The sequence below is a fragment of the Alosa pseudoharengus genome, unplaced genomic scaffold, assembly GCF_046254945.1.
Source record: "Alosa pseudoharengus isolate Yale_2024_CS ecotype anadromous, Long Island Sound unplaced genomic scaffold, YU_APseudo_1.1 YU_APseudo_1.1_scf_16, whole genome shotgun sequence".
NCBI classification, from domain to species: Eukaryota; Metazoa; Chordata; class Actinopteri; order Clupeiformes; family Clupeidae; genus Alosa; species Alosa pseudoharengus.
Genome location: NW_027468630.1, coordinates 4,971,688 through 4,991,526, shown reverse-complemented (window position 1 = coordinate 4,991,526; position 19,839 = coordinate 4,971,688). Strand labels below are relative to the sequence as shown.

Genomic DNA, 19,839 nt, shown 5'->3' with positions numbered 1-19,839 from the left:
CTGACGAACATCTATCAATCCACAAAAAGACACAGAAAACTATTAAAATGGACATTTCTGACAGAGACCAAAAACAAACACACTTGTGTATATCAGCAGGTGAAAAAGACAGTGAGGACATGTCTACTCCAGCTCAACTTATGCAAAACAAGTAAATCTGGGAGTAAAAACAGTGACTGTGAGATCACTTGATTAGGGAAATAGCAACGCAAACTCAAACAACATGCAAAGTGGAACTTCTTGTCACTCCATCCCAGACTTCAACAAGTGCTGGTAGAGATTCACCATTCCAGAGAAGACCATGGAGCATCTTAAAGACTACAGTAAATGCATACCTAAACCTTTTGAGACCTCTGCTATGTTTGAGGTTTAGGACCAAATTATGCTATTGACTGAAGTAATTACACATAATGTTGGCTTTTGTTATAGGATTGTTTGTTTATATAGCTCTTATTATTTCCACAAAAAAGATGTGATTAATCGCCTACAAAAACTGTTTTTGTTTACATCAGTCTACATCACAAAGGTCTACATCACTTTGAGTAGTTTTACCCTTAAGCTAAGTTTGAAGGGATCATCAGAGTGATGCAGAGTAAACAAAGAGACCCAAGCAATGAAGAGAAAATTCCAAATAGACTAGGCCTACAAATAACAACATACAGTATGAATCATGGGATCATTAAGCTGTCACAATAGTTTAAAAAACGGAACTTCTTTGTAATATACCCATAGACAGTAAAATAAATGTAGCCTACTATTCTTCAGGACTGATTTTTTTTTTTTACACGTTGACGTCAGAACAGTCACACTGTCGCGAGACCAACTCCCGGAAGTTGCTGCTGCCTATGTTTTGAAGTTGTGCAACACGAACATGCTTCTCAATGTGATATAATGGTATGGCGGGCAAACTGAAGGTAATGACAATATCACTGGATGATCGTAGTAAAGGCATGACTTTAACACTATTTATTCTGAAATGTCCTTTCATATCTCCTTCGCCCATTTAATTGGAGAATACATTTATCTTGAATGAACATCGATAACCTAGCGAGCTAATATTAACTTATTTTAACCTGATAATCTATGTGGCTAACACAGCTAACTGTGTTAGGTAACTTTTGAGTAATATAATAATTTTGTGATATAACGTTGGAAAGTGTTGATTATCATATCGTCAAATGACATGGAGTGTTGAAATGTCTGGAGAATCATACTTTAAAGGAAATAAGTAGCCTACCTTAGCAGTATCCTCTGCCAAAACTGTGGGCAAAGTACCATACCCATAGATAAAAAGCAATGTCTAGTCTTGAGTGTGTGTTCGTTGTGTTTTAAACGTGCTACATAGATTTTCATACAAAACTGAATCAGAAAAATCAGCAGATTTATTTGTAAATGTGTTCATCTCTTAAAGTTGTTTTATGGAATGTGCATTGTATGTGTAGGGCATGATGCTCTTCTGAACTGTCTGTTAAAAAAACTTGTTTTATCCACCACAGAAACAGCTGAAGGAAGCCGCCGGTATAATTGGGGCGGGCAGTTTTTTGTTCGCCTCATACCTCACTGCCGTTGGAGATGAGCGCTTCTATGCCAACAGTCTCATGCCCTTGCTCCAGAAGGTGGTCAGCGCAGAGACGGCCCATGTTCTGGCCGTACGGATCCTCAGCTGGGGTCTGGTACCTCTGAACAGATACCAGGATCCGGCCTCACTGGTTAGTGTGTGAAGAAATGAACGTGGGTTATGAGTCTCATGCCTGGCCTTCCCCTCCAGATCCTGCTTTGCAAATCTTTCATCAGATGAAACCCTACACGTCTCCTGGCTAATTGTTTAAATGAAAAATGTTGTGTGTGGTAATCATCAAGTTAGAATTACCAAGGGAATTACCATGGACTTCATGTCATTTTTTTTGGCCAGTAAAAACTCCATTCAAAATGCTCAAATAGCATGACAAATATTTTAGGCCAAAACTTGAGCTTGGAATGTGTTTCAAGTGCTCTCCGTTCCTGTGGTAGTTTTGGGTCGTTTAAGAGGGGTCTAAAGACTTTCCTGTTCAACATGCACTTAGTTCTTTAAAGGAGAATTCCGGTGTGATTTTGACCTAAAGTGTTTTGAAACATGATACCGAGTGTGAACGTATGTCTCATAGCCCATCTCGGCTTGTCCCCTGCACTCCGAAATCTGGCGCTAGTTAGCCGATGCTACCAACAAGGCGGTCAATGGTGGTGCCTCGGCATCGGCATAGCCATGCAAATAAATCACTGTTTTACACCATTTACGAGGCTCAATGTATCTCCACACTTCATTGGTAGACTTCCGAGGGCCCTGACATTTAAAACGAGACATTGAGAACTTTGAAAAAGCACTGGTAGTTTACTTACAAGAAGATTTATCCAGACAGCATCTTCACGAAGTTTAGCGTTTGCAGCCATCTTGAATTTAGTCACGATAAGTCGAGCGACGAGTAAGAATGAACAGGTATGATAAGGGATCAGATTCCAAAAATAATTCTGTGGAAATGCATGGATTACAGTTTCTTCCAGTAGCAGCAACTGGAATCCATGCATTTCCACTGAATTATTTTTGGAATCTGATCCCTTATCATACCTGTTCATTCTTACTCGTCGCTCGACTTATCGTGACTAAATTCAAGATGGCTGCAAACGCTAAACTTCGAGAAGAGACTGTCTGTATAAATCGTCTTGTAAGTAAACTACCAGTGCTTTTTCAAAGTTCTCAATGTCTCGTTTTAAATGTCAGGGCCCTTGGAAGTCTACCAATGAAGTGTGGAGATACATTGAGCCTCGTAAATGGTGTAAAACAGTGATTTATTTGCATGGCTATGCCGATGCCGAGGCACCACCATTGACCGCCTTGTTGGTAGCATCGGCTAACTAGCGCCAGATTTCGGAGTGCAGTGGACAAGCCGAGATGGGCTATGAGACATACGTTCACACTCGGTATCATGTTTCAAAACACTTTAGGTCAAAATCACATCGGAATTCTCCTTTAAGCGCTTCTTATGCGTTATGGTTCGTATAATATTGTTTTATTTCCATTAGGCTGTTGATTAATTTGACATTATTGTTTATTATTGATATTCTCCTTAATATAGTCTTACCATGTCATTGTTTTTTATATTATTGATTGAATGGACACTATTTTTTTATTACTTTTCCCCTCATTTTCATTGCTTATGCTCAGGCTATTTATTGAATTCTCCTTATAGTTTGACCAACATTCTAATCTGTTCCCTGTTATATTTTAAATATTAAGTTGTTTTTTTGTATTTGTGTGTCGCATTGGCGTCTGCAAAGTCCCATAACCATAACCAAGTATCTATTCATATTGGCAGAAAACAAATAGTTTTTCAAGGATGGAGATCTGATCTGGCTGTGGAGCTGTGTACTTTCTGATGGCCTTAAATTGCAGGGACATGCACAGTAATACAAATGTGTGTTCAATAATATTTCATTTCACTGCTGTTGACAATTTAAGTTTTCAGTCAATACTCTACTTTCAAAATGTAGCTCTCAGATCGGTCTGTGTGAGGGCATCTGTCCCTGAGATTTCCGTATGTAGATGTCAGTACCAGGCTGCTTGCATTGTAAATAATAAAGCTTGCTCTTAGATTTATGGATGGTAGATATTTCTGCAGTATCACTTTTACTCATCCACATCTAGGGCAAGCTGTTTAACCTTGTTTATTTTATGTTTGTTTATGTTACTGTCAGGCTTTTAAAAAAAACAAAAAAACAAAGACAGGTGTCAAATAAAGACGAAAAGGCTCTTGTCTGAAGCCTCTGTGAGATTTTCATGCAAAATGATGCAGCCTCTGATTCGTGCTGACCCATGGCAAGCAGACCGATTGAAATGCATAATGTGAGTTACCATATCATAGGCGACAGCAAAAATGCAGTGTTTACTTGGCTTAGATGGAACTGTCTTTGGAACAGTAACCCCTAATCAAGCACCTGTTTGTTAGATTTCATTGCTCCAGAAGAGCTTTTACTTTCCTTAGCTGGATTTATCAACAGATTTCATCGAGGATGTCTCAATGGCAGACCTTTCAAAAAGTTGGTTGTTCTCAAAGGCATTAAGCTGAAGAGACCCCTGCAATGCAGGCCTAAAGACACACACACATGCACACACACAGTCATTACACTCCCTCTTTCATATATGTGTTTGTAAATGTAAATGTTTTCTGTGTGTGTGTGTATATAGTTACAGTTGCAGTTATAGTTATGGAAATTCTATAAAATAGAATCCCTTTTTTTGACAAATGTGTTTATCTGTCATGCCAATTACAAAAGCCATAAATATCTGGATGAGCTGTGACTGCACTAAATAAACAAAAACTGTTAGGATCTATCATTTAGATCAAGGAATATTGGCCTATGTAGACTTTCATGTCAACATCCATGGAAGCATGTCGGATGTCGAGAGCAGCAGTATCTTATTGTGGAAATACTTGTGCGGAATGTCTGATTTTTTTTTTATTTCTGTGTTAAGGAAGTGAACGTCATGGGTCAGAGGTTCAGAAACCCTGTTGGCATGGCGGCTGGCTTTGACAAGCACGGAGAGGCAGTGGATGGCCTGTACAAGTTGGGCTTTGGGTTTGTGGAGGTTGGCACGGTAACACCAAAGCCCCAGGAAGGAAACCCTCAGCCACGTGTGTTCCGCCTGCCTAGCGACCAAGCAGTCATTAACAGGTGGGCATCACGTGATGTGGTTCATTAATCATTAGAAATGCTGCTCCTTTGCCTGGAATGCATGGCATAAATGTCCAACCTGGAATGAGACACTAGTACACTATGGGAGGTGTTTAAACATTCACCTCTTTATAAAGGTGCTCTATCAGAAACAGGAATTAAGACTGTTCCAGCAAAGCTGGTCTGCTTACTATATACACAGATACAGACAGTGAGTATTTCTACATTGGGTTCATGGGGTAACTCTTATTTGTGGTCATTTGCTCTCTTGTAATTTGCCCTTCTGCCCTCTGGTATACAGTCAATATTGTCCTTGGGTGTTCAAGGGTGTAATGAGAGAGAGGAAATACATGTGTCTGCCACACACATTATTTTACCTTTAAAATACAAGGCCACTGCATTTTACACTACCGTTCTAAAGTTTGGTAAGTAAAACATACAGAGAATGGGGTTGAAGAGGAAATGTAACAAATTGAATGGGAAATACATTGACACCTTGTTGACACAATTGTAACCATTGACATGGTTAGAAATGATGATTTTGAATTGAAATAAGAACTATGTCCTTTAAACTGTACTTTAGTCAAATGATCTTTTATGTGCTTGAACCCCAAACTTTTAAATGGTAGTGCACTTAAGATATTTTCCATAGTCCAGTGGTGTGTCCAGTGGAATCAGGCGAGCTTTTTGGAGACTTCACACACAAATTCAAGCAGCGTGATTTGTTTTTGTTGTTTCAATATGTTTGAATAGCAAATTCGGTCTTAAAAGCCAACGATGTGTACTAAGTGAAAGGCTTGTGTGTCTCCCCTTTTTAGGGTAGAACACACACTCAACTACCATAAAGTTCTCTCTGATGCTCTCACGTCACATGCCACCAAGCACAATGTTTGGCAGGCCTCATGTACTGAACTAATAGACTTGCCGCTATACATTCTCAGTGGACCTACCATGCTCAAAGTAGAGCAGGTGAGGGAAAAGTAAAAAATCGATTTAATACATTTTGAGTTGTTTTGCTGAATGTGGTGCCCTAAAAAAATCATCCTTTTAGCCTTTTAGCCATGACGTCTCGGTTTTGCCTTTACGTGCTGTAAGTGGCTTGATTTGTTATTGTTATGGTTGAGTTTTGCATTTGCTGGAGGATGTCTTGTCTGGCGGTTATGTAATGTGGTGTCAAGTTCATTACGTTCTCCTAATGATATTCAATAAGTTGCACTGCTCCTTAAAATGATATCTAAACATCTCTGTGTTGATCCGTGCCCTAAGCTTTCTACATGACTGAGTGAATCCCCTCATGGTGCCTCTGTGTAGTCACCTGCCTGAAAGCTACTTATGTTGATTTGAGTGCTTTTGCATCAAAGGCTTATGAGTGGTAGCAAATGAACTAGTTTGTTGTCTTCATTCTTATTCATTTGTGTGAGTGAAGTGGAAGGGCTTCTATGGCGAACACGATAAGAGTTTTAATGAGATGGGTTTATGCACAGACAGTGTGTCGCTCTACCAGAATATTTGGATATGCTGATTAAAGGTTGACCTTCAACACCCCCCCCCCCCAAAAAAAAAAAAACACACACATTCACACGTAAACACATTTACATTTACAAACACATATGCACTTGGGTGTATGTCCAATAAGTTGCTGCTTTAAATCGTAGCAAATTTCATGTCAACATTCTCATTCATAGTGTGTTCAATGGTGTACATGTGTACTTTTCACAGCATGACCTTATTGAAAAAAGAATCTCACTGTGTTTCTAGGACTTACTGTGTGTGTGTGTGTGTGTGTGTGTGTGTGTGTGTGTGTGTGTGTGTGTGCGTGTGTGTGTGTGTGTCACAGGTATGGCTTCAACAGTTGTGGCCTCTCTGAAGTTTTCGAGAGATTAAAAGCAAGGGAGACAAAACAGGCAGAGCTTACTAAAGGTAACAGTCCGGACTGACTGTAAGAATTGTTTACATTAAAACATTAAAAACACATTGTAACACAATAGCTTTGGACACTTCTCTGATTTTTTCCCCCTTCATGTTAGTACCCATTTATGAGAAACATTTGTTACGGTAGCCTGTAGAATATAATTTGTGTTTATATAGATTTATATGTGTGAAGATTTAATTTACAAGGCAGTGGAAAGATAGCCACCACCTTCTTATGCTGCTAACAGTCTGACGGCACTTTTAGTGGGCCTTCCTCTGGGCATCAACCTGGGCAAGAACAAGCTGACCGAAGACGCGGTCTCCGACTACCTGAAGGGGATTCAGACGCTGGGCCCGCTCGCGGACTACCTTGTGGTGAACGTCAGCAGCCCCAACACACCAGGCCTGAGAAACTTGCAGGCAAAGGGTGAATTGCGCCACCTACTGGTTAAGGTGAGAGAAAAACAAACAAAATGACAGCATCATTAAAGAGCTTAGACAATGCCATGAAGATGTTTGAGTCGCATATGCATGCAACCTGCTTGCACAGCTTTAAGCTAAGTGATGCATCACATCCGTATGATGGAGTTCTGTTTGTGTTTCTGTGATTTCTGAGTGTATTTGTATTTTGCATTTTGATTGTTTGTAATGATGCTTTGCCTGTGTTATTGTGTGAGAAAGACAACCTTCACAGCATTATCTGCCATGCCATGGAGGCGTTTGTGTCATGCATATGAATTAATGCACCACCTTGCACTTAATTTGCACAATTTAAGAAGGAATGACATTAAATGTTTTGAATTTGAATATGGAATCAGTTAAACTATTGCATGATCTATCAGTAATACAATTGCAATAGCTTAGGGTCACATCCTAATGGTGTGTGTGTGTGTGTGTGTGTGTGTGTGTGTGTGTGTGTGTGTGAGTGTGGTCCTCTGTCGTATTTTTATGTTTGTGTGTGTACATGTGCTTTGTTTGTTTGTATGTGTGTGTGTGTGTGAGTGTGGTCCTCTGTCGTATTTTTGTGTTTGTGTGTGTGCATTGTTTGTTTGTGTGTGTGTGTTCCTGTCTTGTGTCGCAGGTGCTGAGGGAGCGTGACCTGCTGCAGGGTAGCAGGAAGGTCCCCGTTTTGCTCAAAATCGCCCCTGACCTCTGTGCTCAGGACAAGCAGGACATCGCTGATGTCGTCCGGGAGGTCAGTACCAAAGGGACACACAACACCTGCAGGGATTGTGTGTGTGTATATGTCTGTGTATATACGTGTGAGCTTGTGTGTGTAGTCACTGGCACTGTTCTGTCTGGTGCCAGACAATAATTCTCACACCTTGCGCAATCGTGCATTAGAATGCATTGCATAATGGTAGTCTCCATGTTATTCTCCAGCCTTAGTGCTCAAATGACCTTCAATTGCAGCCTTGTCATTTAAATAAAGATGATAGGTGCAGTACATTAGAGGAAAGCATTCCCATCATGTAATCATGTAAGACATGTAGGCATCTCCGATTATTATGTGAGCAGATATTCATATATACCGTAATACCCATAGTGAGCATGGTCGGTCAAACCAGCCGGAGGCAAGTAGATGTAAAAGTTGGATATCGTCACAGAAAGTGATGTATACTTGTAGCATTTCTGCGTGCTATGGCTATTTCATTCCAAGCTGGCTAGAGAATGCGTCCCACCTTGTGTATGTGCTCTTCATATGGATAGATATATAGATAGATAGATAGATAGATAGATAGATAGATACTTTATTGATCCCCAGGGGAAATTCTTTATATGTATGTGCTTCTTTCTTTTCAGTTTAGTTGTTTTTTTTTTTCCTTTTTGCAATGTAGCTCCGTGTCGATGGAATCATCGTCTCCAACACAACAGTGTCCCGGCCCGAGTCGCTGAGGGACTCTTCGAGCAAAGAAGCCGGCGGTCTCAGTGGTCAGCCGCTCAAAACCATGGCCACTGAGGTGGTACGGGACATGTACCGCATGACCGAAGGTAGGCTGATGCCCCACCCACACACACATCCTCCCTCTGTTTACTGCCAAACACTAGCACAGGGCTACTCTGGGTTAATACTACAGAAACCCCCTGACAAAACTGCACCGGCTATCTTTTGATCAGAGCTGTGTGTCTGTGGTAATGTTTATCGTTGATTGAAATCAGCTAGAGGTGGCCAGATTCCCCTCTTCAGGGACTTTATTTGGTGAGGAGAACAGTAAATGAATTGGGGAAAAAAGGCTGTGATTTTTTTTTTTTTTTTTATAGCTATATCGGGTGTAATGTTGTTGTTTGCTTGTGTGTTTGCCCGCAGGGAAGATCCCCATCATTGGTGTGGGTGGCATTGCCAGCGGGCAGGACGCCCTGGATAAGATCCGCGCCGGAGCCTCGCTGGTCCAGCTGTACACGGCCCTCGTGTACCAGGGGCCTCCGCTCATCACCAAGATCAAAAAGGAACTGGATCAGCTTTTACAGTGAGTGAACTGAGCAAGAGTGTTTGAAAAGAAACCGATAAAAACACATCTGCTTTCATGTGTGTGGAAGAGACACAGATGGGACACACATACTGTAAGAGAGACACACATGATAGATAGATAGATAGATAGATTATTGATCCCCAAGGGGAAATTCAAGATCGCAGAATCGAAGAATACGTGATCGCAGATCTCTGATGTGGGTTTGTTTCTTTCCCTCTCCTGTCTCTAGGGAACAAGGCTTTGCTAGTGTCTCTGAAGCCGTGGGAGCTGACCACAGGTCAGCAGGCACTACAGTAGCAGCAGCAGCAGCAGATGATGCAGCGTTGGCAGTAACACATAATCTAGAGAGCAGAGAGCAAACTCACCCAGTCTCAGGTGCCTCTGATCCAGCGGTCAGTTAGAGGGGGAGCAGAGCCTAATCTAAAGTCCTGTCCTTACTTGAAGCCAATACAGATGTGGCATTGTCTCACTGGTCCATACAAAACAGTATACCTACATGTATTTGGTGCTCAGGGTAGGTTATATAAGAGAGTGACTCTTGAAATGTTTCAAAATAAATATAAAAAGTAAAATAATGTTGGTCAAACAATATTTGACAATAGATGTATGGCAAGTCACTGAATGTGTATCGCTTGTTCTGTGCACTATGATTAATGGCATCTTTGAAATGATTATGTGTCAGCAGTATGTATTGACATAGTGTATATCGCCCAACAGGAATAATTTAAATTTAGCTTTAAAATTCAGTATTTAATGTTAAATGAACAACCTCTCCAGAGGTCAATTTTGTCTTTGAAAAAGTCCTTCAATGACCTTTTAGAGGTTTCATGTTTTGCCAAATACAAAATAAGCAAAATAAGAAGCTGACCTTTGGATAAATTATGAGAGGAAGAGGAAACCAACCATTTCTGTTTTTTAGCAAATAGAAATGTAATCATAGAACACCCACTTGTTGTCATGCTTGGCTTTGTACAGTTTCATGCTACTCACATGAAGGGAGTTGTTCATAAAAGAAGTGGAACGAGTTCAATTAAATTCATGGCTAAATGTCATTGAAACACATGATTAAACATATTTATATGTAATCCTGATATTTGATATTCCTTTGTTGTATTTGTTGATAGATGACTGCTATAGCTGTAGAACTTTTGTAACTGTTAAATTTGAAAATATTTCTACTATCTTCTAATACCCTACCACTGATTACCCTGATTTATCAACATTCTATCACACAATGTCCAGAATAATGAAACGTGAATTGTTCAGGTAATTCAAAATCTCTGTGCCCCTTTAAATCTGTGTTAACACTGACCCATATTTCCTGGTACACGTAATTTTTCTGTGCCGTCCGCCTCAAGGTCTTTGACCTCAAGGAAAATGACAGAAAAGTGGAAATACTGGCAATACTATTAGGAAATGTTGGAATTACTGCCAAAGGTGGAGCTTCATGATGAAACGTGAGCACACGTTAAACCTGCTGCAGTGTTAGGTAGAGAATAATCTAGACAGCCTTTATAATAAAAGACATCTGAGGCTACATGAGGTAACCATTGTGTTTAATTCATCTTGCCGAAGGAATACTGTAGAGCTGACAAGACATTCACCAATTTCCTTTCTTTCTAAGGACCTTGTCTGTCTCCTTACAACCTTTGGATCTATTGTCTGTCTAAAGCAGGGGTGGGCAACTAATTTCCCCAAGGGGCCACATGACAAACTGGGACTTGAGGAGGGCCGGACCCAAAATACCGAACTCAAGTCTGAACTCAATTCTGTTTAATTCTATTCTGTTCTTGTATAACATTAAGTAAATCATATGGTTTTGATTGCTACTCGTAAGAACAGATGGAAAATGTAAGGGAGACGATGGAAAAATTTAATATATGTCCAGTATTTAATCCTCATTCTCGAAAATATTTTTTTGACATTGACATGTTTTTTTTTTTCAGTTTTCAAAGACTGATATAAAAAAGTAGTACAATATTTATATAATTAGGCTAGGCCATGAAAATGTGAAGGAGTCATTAAGACCATAGGCCTGTGCCACCATTTCATCAACAATATTTCATCATTAAATCATTACCACCATTAAATTAACTCTATGCAGAATTAGACTATGAACATGTGGAGCAGACAATAGTAGGCTGTCATTAGTTAATCAACATGCACAAAGAAAACTATTTTGAAAATGTAGGCTATGTTTTTGCTTTAACTTTATACACAAAACTGTGATTGGTCAACTCGCCCTGTGTGTTGAGCCGGCTGCTTCAAGCAACCTGTGGGTAGTAGCATCATAGTCGCTAACATAAGCTTTGCAAATAAACTCGGACATATTTTGGTAAAATAAAAGCAACGATATTGATTTGCGTGCATTATGTCTATGATAGGCTCTTGACTACTGTTTTTTCACAGACCTTACGCGGGCCGGTCAGGGAAAGCCCACGGGCCGGATGTGGCCCGCGGGCCGTATGTTGCCCATGTGTGGTCTAAAGTATCTGTGTGTGTGAGCTTGTGCGTATGCATGTGTGTTTGTGTGCGCATGTGTCTGTGTGTGAGAGAGAGACCTCACTACACGTATTACACTATAAACAGCTGCTAAACGTAGGTCTGAGCCTCTACCAAACTCCTGAGGATATTTTGTAACTATTCTTGTGTCTCCTTGTATGTGTGATTGGGTGTGTGTTTGTGCCGTTGCACACTAACATATTTCCTCAAGGCATGGCCTGCTTTGTGACTTGGTGAATGTCAAACAAGCTGCGTGTGACAATCTCAGAATAGATTTGGGGGAGTTTTTTGGTTGTTGTTGCCCAGAGCCTCCTAGTACAGCTAATTCTGTTCTTTCATCCTCAAGGGCTGTACCGGTAATTATACCCATTTTTTAGCAATCATATACAGTATATATCCTGTAGGGGCTTAATGAAGTAAATATATTTTTATATCGTAATTCAGTAGTAGTACAGTAGCAGTAGTAGCAGCAGTAGCAAGAATAGCATATCCTTACAATTCTGTTTGGATTCTCTATAAGCCACATTATATACTGCAAATGATTTTACACTGCATTGATCCTCTTCATCCTCTATGTAGTGAAACAGATTGACTCTTCAGACTTAAATATTTATCTGCCTGGCCTCTCCATTCTATTCCCTCTGCTTCACAGGCATAATCTGTCAAGCCAGTCGTACAGATATGTACCCTAAAGAGATGCACACACTTCCAATCCTTCCTGCATGCAAAAGTCAGCACTGGGGAGTAAATCCCCAGCAGCAACTCAGGACCATACCTGTCAACATTTAGCTTTTTTTTGGGGGGGGGGGGGTCAGTGTTTATACCGGATCTGTGTTTGCATATTTAATACGTTTCATACACGTGTTTCAACACTGCATTTCGGTCGTTGCTTGCTTTTACCTTACCATTACCTTACGCATGCCAGTTATGTAGGCTATCCACCAGTTGCCTACCTGCAGCCTACTTCCAAAACTCCAAAGCTGCTTGCTGTCAGATTTGGTTCCGAGGGAACAAGTTCAGTTTATCAACAACACTCAATAACAGTTTATGTGATGTGTTAATCAATTAAATTCCCAACTATTTCACAACAGCTAGTTCTGGAGTAGGCCATTCATTTAGCCCGCTTGCTTACGACGAGACTCAGGCTGCGCAGTTGGCACCCGCTTCCTTATTTGGGTTTTGGGTTGCCAGGTTTTAGCCTATGACAAAACGGTTGAAATTGAAACTAAGTGATCGTGTATGTGTAGGGTGTATTTCATGCACAATCTGGCAACCTGAATGCATCAATGATTTTAAAATTAAGTTTGATGGCCATGCAAATTACGGGAGTTTTCCGGGAGAAATAACAAAACGGGAGGGTGCTGGGAGATTACCTTAATTGAAATACGGGAGAAACTCGGGAAAAACGGGAGTGTTGACAGGTATGCTCAGGACAAATTTGAGCTCCATCACCATGGCAATAAATAGCAAAGAGGAAATATATTTTCCTATCTCTGGATGGCCCTCACTCTGAGTTCCCCTTGCCAGCATGACATGTTGCGTCACAGTTTATATTTACCTCAAGGAACTCACTCAGCTCCTGGCAACAATAGTATGTGTGTGTGTGTGTGTGACTGTGTGCTTTTTTGAGCTCCAATTGCTTTTGGAGACTATTAACCCTCACTGTCGCAAGCAAAGTAAACCCATGGGTCTTCTACAGTTCTCGCTGGCAAGAGAACTCGATGTGTCTTCATCCTTCATACATGAACTTTGTACTGTCTTGGACAGTTGTTGAACATGCCTGGCTCTACAGAGGCCATGTTTGTGTGACTTAATGTCCCCAGTGAGTGGCTGGCTATTCTCGGAAAATCTTGAGAGAGAGAAGGAAATTGGACCTTGATTGAGGTGTGATGACCGGTGTGGAAATGGTTTCCATTAAATGAATCAAGTCCTTTCAAGAATGTGTATTGGTGTCTTTAATTGCCAACCATTAGTTTTGTTTTTCTGTGAAGAGGCGAATATTCCTGTCCTTTTCACTATGCAAGAAATTGATTTGTCAACCGCATACGGTTGTTATTACTGATGTCTTGTATGAGCCATAACTACAATGTTATATCTGATGTCAAACTATGAAGCCCCCCCCCCCCCACACACACACACACAAAATCCCAATAAAAGGTAGACCTGTCTTAACCCTCCATCACCACCTGATAGCTTCGTACACACTAGGACCTGAGCTGTATCCAAGCGTGGCATCCAAACGCTGTATCTGAGTGAGCACCGCCGCACATGTAACGGGCACCTGGGCTATTTCAGGCGGCCTTGTGCCAGCTCCCTGGGTGCCCTCCACCGCTTGCTTTCTCCGCCGCGGCCCAGGTCTGTAGGCGCGCACCGGGGGACTTGGGGATGGCGAGACGGGATGACATAATCCACAGTGCCCATGGCAACCCCGGAGGGGGTCCAGGATTTGCCGCGGCTGGCTGAGTGGATGAGAAGTGACAGCGCTGACCCCGACGGGTTACTGTGGGCTACCCACGCGGGGCTGGTGTACGGAGAGGCCCATCGAGCTGTCGTTTCCTCACTCTGCCCGTCGCCAGTGCCCTCGCCACACTGCAGGTGTGAAAGGCAGCCAACGCTTTAGACTGCAGATCCAAACAGCTCATTCATTTTGCATTGTTGGAGTATTGGGAATTCAATGTTGACAAATGTGTGAAATAGAAAATGTTTATTTAAAAGTGAACACTACTATGAGAGACCAAAGTAAAAAAATAAAAAATAAAGTGTGATACACACATCAACATCATGTCTTTATATGACTTCTTATCCGCAGCTGAATTTTTCCAAGACCTAACAGATGGTTGTGGATTTCTGGAGGCCCATGTCCTGTCTGCAACCGGTCAATGGGTTGGTTGATGTGGAGGTGGTCATGGCCGTTACTGTGTCTTCAATATTGGGGGGGGGGGGGGGGCTGGCAGGGACAGATACTACAGAGAGTTTAAAACAGTGGTCACCAACCTTTTTGAGCCCAAGATCCCTAACCTCGCCCTGAACAAAGGCAAGATCTACCTTGAAGCGTCAAAAGAAAATCAAAGCTAAAATACTTCCAATTTAAGGCCTTTTATTTAGGCAAATGTATCAGGTCAAAAATATCACATCCTCCACCCCCTTATACAGCCGTCAATGAGATAACAACACTTTAACATAGTCTTTACTTACATGATTTTGGTTTTGATTTTCTAATTGGAGTAAGTGTTTGTGACAATAAGTCATGATAAATTTGATGTTTGATCGCTGTTTTGGTATGAAGCATCTTTCACGTAATTAATGCGTAGCCTACTCTAGAAAGTGAAAGTAACCTAAGCCTAGGCCTACAATGCACTCCGTGTCTGTGCACGTCCGCAATCGATTACATTCTTCAAATGGAGATCAAATTCCTGATCGCTAAACTTTTGTTTTAGCAGTTAGCAGTTGATATAGAAGCACCTAACATAATTTGACTTCAGCTGTGAAGTCCTGTTGCGAGAGAGAGACAGAGAGAGCACCTGCAAAGTGGTGCTGTGCGCGTGCGTGTGTCTGCCTGGGGTTACGTTCGGTTCAAGTCAGAAGTTGGTTCGTCCAGTCCCGCATTCACGCTGCTACATTATTAGATTAACTTTATCAGACAGCACTGCAAATGTATGCAGGAATTTCTCGCATTATGATCGCTAGGTCTTGAATAAATCATGCGCTACCCTATCCCACGCTGAAATGTAGGCTACGCCCTGTAAACGTTGGCGAACATGTGGGAATTTGGTGACTGTTTTTAATTGTCCTGTTATTCTCGGGATCTACTGGGCAAGTCCTAAAGATCTAGGCCTACTGGTCGATCGCGATCGACGGGTTGGCGACCACTGGTTTAAAACATTCGCTTAGCCTTAAACTCAGAGGGGGTTCGGGGCTGTCACCCGTAGGAAATTTTTTCGTAAATACTGTTTAAGGAATTATCCGGAGTAAAATGCACTTTAGATCAATTTACGGATGATTGGGAGTACATACGTTGAGTTGACATCAAAATCATGTCATTCGGATGTGTTTTGAGAAAGTTCGATTTTACCGTTTTTAGTCAAAACTCGTTAGCGTGGAAGTGAGAAGGGCATATTATTTCGCCGCTACAAAACGCTATCTCTTCTACAGTTCCAAACAACATTACACTTACGTGGTAGTGAGTAGAGGGTCCCTAAAGCCAAACCGAAGTATCCCGAGGTCTTTATGTGCCGTTTAAAAAAAAAACATAGTCCAGTCCATACAACTTCATTTCAATTTCAAAAGAAATACTAGACTATGTTTTTTTTTTTTTTTAAACGGCGATGAAATTGTGAATTTCCAGAGCGTGTTACTCCACACTTGGCAATCGACTCCTACGGACTTTCCCCTAATAATGGCAGCAAAGATGGCAGCAAAGATGGCAACATTTCCGGAAACGTACTGGCTTGATGAAATTCGTCTCTATCCGACCACATAAAGACCTCGGGATACTTCGGTTGATGGCGTTTTGGGGCCCGGGCTGATTACTCTGAGAAAATGTTCATTATGTAAGAGATATTGGATGACACTCCATTAGATTATCCGAAAATAAACGCACGTTCAAGGTTGTAATGCGGCCACGAGTTTATTTTTCGGATAATCTAATGGAGTGAAGTCCATTATCCCGCTTATTCTACTGTTAACAACATGTTAAATATTAAGTTAATTTTACATTTTTTTGTTATCTAATTTGGATAGTTAAAACTGTTAAATAAGTAGGCCTATTTATTTCAAACTGCTACTAGTCCCGCATGAATGGTTGCTACGCTGGAACACTAACCAGCGGGTCTACCACCTAGGCTATACTGTATATAAAACAGTCAAATAATTGATGGAATCAAAATAAGGCATTTTTATTTTTGTAAATTGAACTGCACGTTCCCATTGATGGTGAAGTTTGATCTGCCGGCTCTCCAGTCCAGCCTCGGACAGCAGCTGAACGGCGGTAGCCACTCAAATGGACCAAATTTCCCTCACGGGATCAAAAGAGTATATATACTTATACTTAGATACAAAATATGTAGGCCTAAGAAGGTCAAAAAAATGGAACTACTTCATAGCCGTGCAAATTAACGATTTTTAATTGCACGTTCTAAAGAACCTTCACAATGGGAAACTGAATCAAGCAGTAGAATAAATCCATAAATTTAAGTCAGACACCACCGTTTTGAAAGTTGAGGGTGACACGTCCCCCCTGTCCACCCCTTAATAATGCCCCTGCTACTACCTGGAACTGCAGCTGGACGATAGACTGGGGTGGTCATTAAACACTGATATTCTCAACATGGAAGGGGCAGAGACGGCTGTATTTCCTGAGGAGGCTGCGGCCCTTTAATAACTCTTGCTGATGTTATACCAGTCGGCCAGCATTCCTATCGTGTGGTGGGCTGGGAGACGACATTCGACTGGACTGGCTGATGACGACAGCTGGCTCTGTGGTGAGAGTTGGATGCTGGCAGAGACAAGGACCTTAAATAAACTATACATCATGGACAATGCCCATCACTATCTGCACAACACAACCACTACGATGAGGAGTATGTTCAGTGGCAGACTGCTATCACAGTGTCAGTTCCTGAGGAAAACTTTTTGTCCCTCAGTGACTTTGTTTTTGAGTGGTTTTATGCAGTGTAAACAAACTCCACACCAAAACCCCATGCCAACGTTTAGCAACCATCGCAAATGGATTAAATTGTGTGATTGAGACGCGTCCCTTTGGGGATCTTTGCCCAGATGGCACTCCTGAGAGCCGTGGAGATGGTGTCTATAAGTCTGACATAGGTGTGGGTGGCACAGCCACACGCTATGACCCACAGCATCCCTTCCCCACAAGACACATAGAAAGACACATGAGAAAGACACATAGACTTTTAGTTTGGAGTTGATGTTAGATGCCAGGTAGTAGTGAATTAGTCTGATTAGTTAACTGACCCTAACTAGCCATTACTGCCTGCCCTTCTTGTGCCTACTCTAGGTCAGTGTGTGGGTTCAGGTCCTAAGTTCGTTGAACTTATGTTGTGTTTATTGCTGATGATGCTACCATATCCATAACAGAAAGGAGCGTTATTTTGAAAGATTGTATTAAATAGCACCAGGTTGTTGACTATCAGTGTGAAATAATTCCAGACTGTATGAAGAAATACCTCACAATTTTCTTGCATGCTACCAAGAAACAATTTGCAAACAAAACAAAAGCGCTGAAGGGTCCACATGTTCACTCCCCATTTGTGCTAAGTGATTTCTCATCATGAAGAGAATTCTTATTTGTCTTGTGTCTTATTTGGTAAACATTGTGCTCACAGACCAAAACAGCACTTCAAATGTTTTCTCTCAATGCCTTTTGATTTGAACAAAGGTGAAACAAAAAAAAAATCTAATTTCCCTGAGCTTTTATCTTTGCCACACAATGGCTATACAATTCATTTCTGATAAAGACAGCGGGAGAACTCTTCGTCCTCAGCCAGGAGCAAATCAGTCTCCTCTGAACATCCCCCCCCCCGGAGCACAAATGCAGTGCGGGGCCACAGGTGGCTGTCGTTACGATGTTCCCTAAACACAGCATTTCCCCCTGAGAGGTTTCCTAAATAATTAAAAACTCATCAACCACCCTCCCCCTCCCCCGCCGCCCAAAAAAGACACAAAGAAATAAAAATACACGCCTCTGACTCATCACACAGCCGGGCTCGCAATCTGCCCTAGACGCTGTCCTTGCCCCCAACCTCGTTTTCAAAGAACTCATTTTTATTCTCTTCACATCAGGGGCAGAGGAATGCGTTCCCTCAGTGCCCTGGGATGCGTTTTTTATTCAAAATCTAATTGTGTTTTTTGTTGTTGCAGTTGTTTATTTAAACAAACACATGGGCAGGAGAGCGATATTCTATTTAATGTCTTGAATGAATGGCTGTCCTTAAGGAATGTCACAGAATTGATAGTGGGAAGATCAGATGAGTGAAGCAGCCATTTGCTTTGGGAAAATAAATAGGAATCTGTTGCAGGTCATCTCTCTGAATGCTGTGTTTGTGTGTTCATTTATTTTAGAAACAGTGCTATGCCTCATTATTTGGAAAGCGTCCGACTCTTGCTGCCATCTCACAATTTTGTCAGACCAAAGACGCGTGCATTTGCGACCAATTCCAGCTGAATTCATCTCAGGTAACACGGTTAATTTCAAAGCAGCCATTCAACGCATGTATTCATCTGCAATTCTTCCAGCTCAAGCCATGGGATTCTCCGTCAAGTGCATCTGTTGCAGCTTTGTCTAACTCCTGGGTTTCAATATTACATTCCTGTTCACTCAGTATAATATTTGCCGAGTTCCTCAAGCTTACTAAAGCATACTCCACAATTTTTTTTACAAATTGTTACCTTGAGCTTTTCTTGTTTGTGAGGAATGCAAGGTGTGCTGGCTCGTCAAGGTTGCTGAAAATAAAAAATGTGTTGGGATTGGATTGCTTGGATTGCTTCTGTTCAAAGCGTCTCTCCTAGTAGTGAGCAAACCCTCCCCTAGACCTTAAGGGGGAAAAATGTAGTCTGGAACATGTCCAAACCATTTACTTTTCCACTTCATATACTAAAACAAAATGCATACGAATGTTGAACAATTCATTTAAACTCTTGGGGAAACCACACTCTGGAACACAAAATCCTCCACAGGGTTAAAAGTCTTGACACATAATTTTTGTACATATACATGTAGCTTTGCGTGGTTGCACCGAACCTCTATAAGATAATCATGAAAATAACACTACATTACCATAATAAATATACTGGTTGAGTCATAACATGGAATTACCTTTTTGTTTTTGTTTTATTTAGTCTGAATTTTAAGTGTTTTTTTCACCATATGCTGAAGGAGGAACAAATGTCATTAAGGTCATCGGGTTTGTATTTGTTTATTTTTGTCAAGTGCATTCCCTCTATTCCATGAATCTGGCAACCAGTCATGCATTTATGCAGGCGGTCTGCAGATAGAATAATGATACGATCAGTTCCTTTAATGAGCACTTTGCTTGGCATGCAGACCTCATCAGATGGATGCCACTAAGGACATGCTTGCAGGTACAACTAGGGACAGTGAAGGAGGCTGCAATTATCCACTGCTGTTATAGGCTGTAGTGTCCTCCATCATGCAGATGATAGTCACTGCCGCCTGTGTGTGTCTGTGTGCCAGTGGAACATTGAGAGTGCCACTCTCACCCCAGCATGC

At 41.4% G+C, this 19,839-nt stretch overlaps 1 protein-coding gene across 2 annotated transcripts; it reads left to right on the top strand.

Annotated features, from left to right (window-relative positions):
* The first annotated feature begins 846 nt into the window (after nucleotides 1–846).
* dhodh (dihydroorotate dehydrogenase) lies at nucleotides 847–10,626 on the top strand. 2 transcript variants are annotated; one of them, XM_076286799.1, is made up of 9 exons: nucleotides 847–914; nucleotides 1,497–1,709; nucleotides 4,508–4,707; nucleotides 6,545–6,627; nucleotides 6,884–7,071; nucleotides 7,700–7,813; nucleotides 8,457–8,610; nucleotides 8,927–9,086; nucleotides 9,319–10,626. In XM_076286799.1, exons 1-9 carry the CDS (start codon nucleotides 897–899, stop codon nucleotides 9,488–9,490), a joined length of 1,302 nt encoding a protein of 433 aa, XP_076142914.1. In that variant the 5' UTR covers nucleotides 847–896; the 3' UTR covers nucleotides 9,491–10,626. The 2 variants fall into 2 exon arrangements, with proteins under 2 accessions (XP_076142914.1, XP_076142915.1); XM_076286800.1 differs by lacking the exons at nucleotides 847–914; nucleotides 1,497–1,709 and adding an exon at nucleotides 3,021–3,877.
* The last annotated feature ends 9,213 nt before the right edge of the window (nucleotides 10,627–19,839 follow it).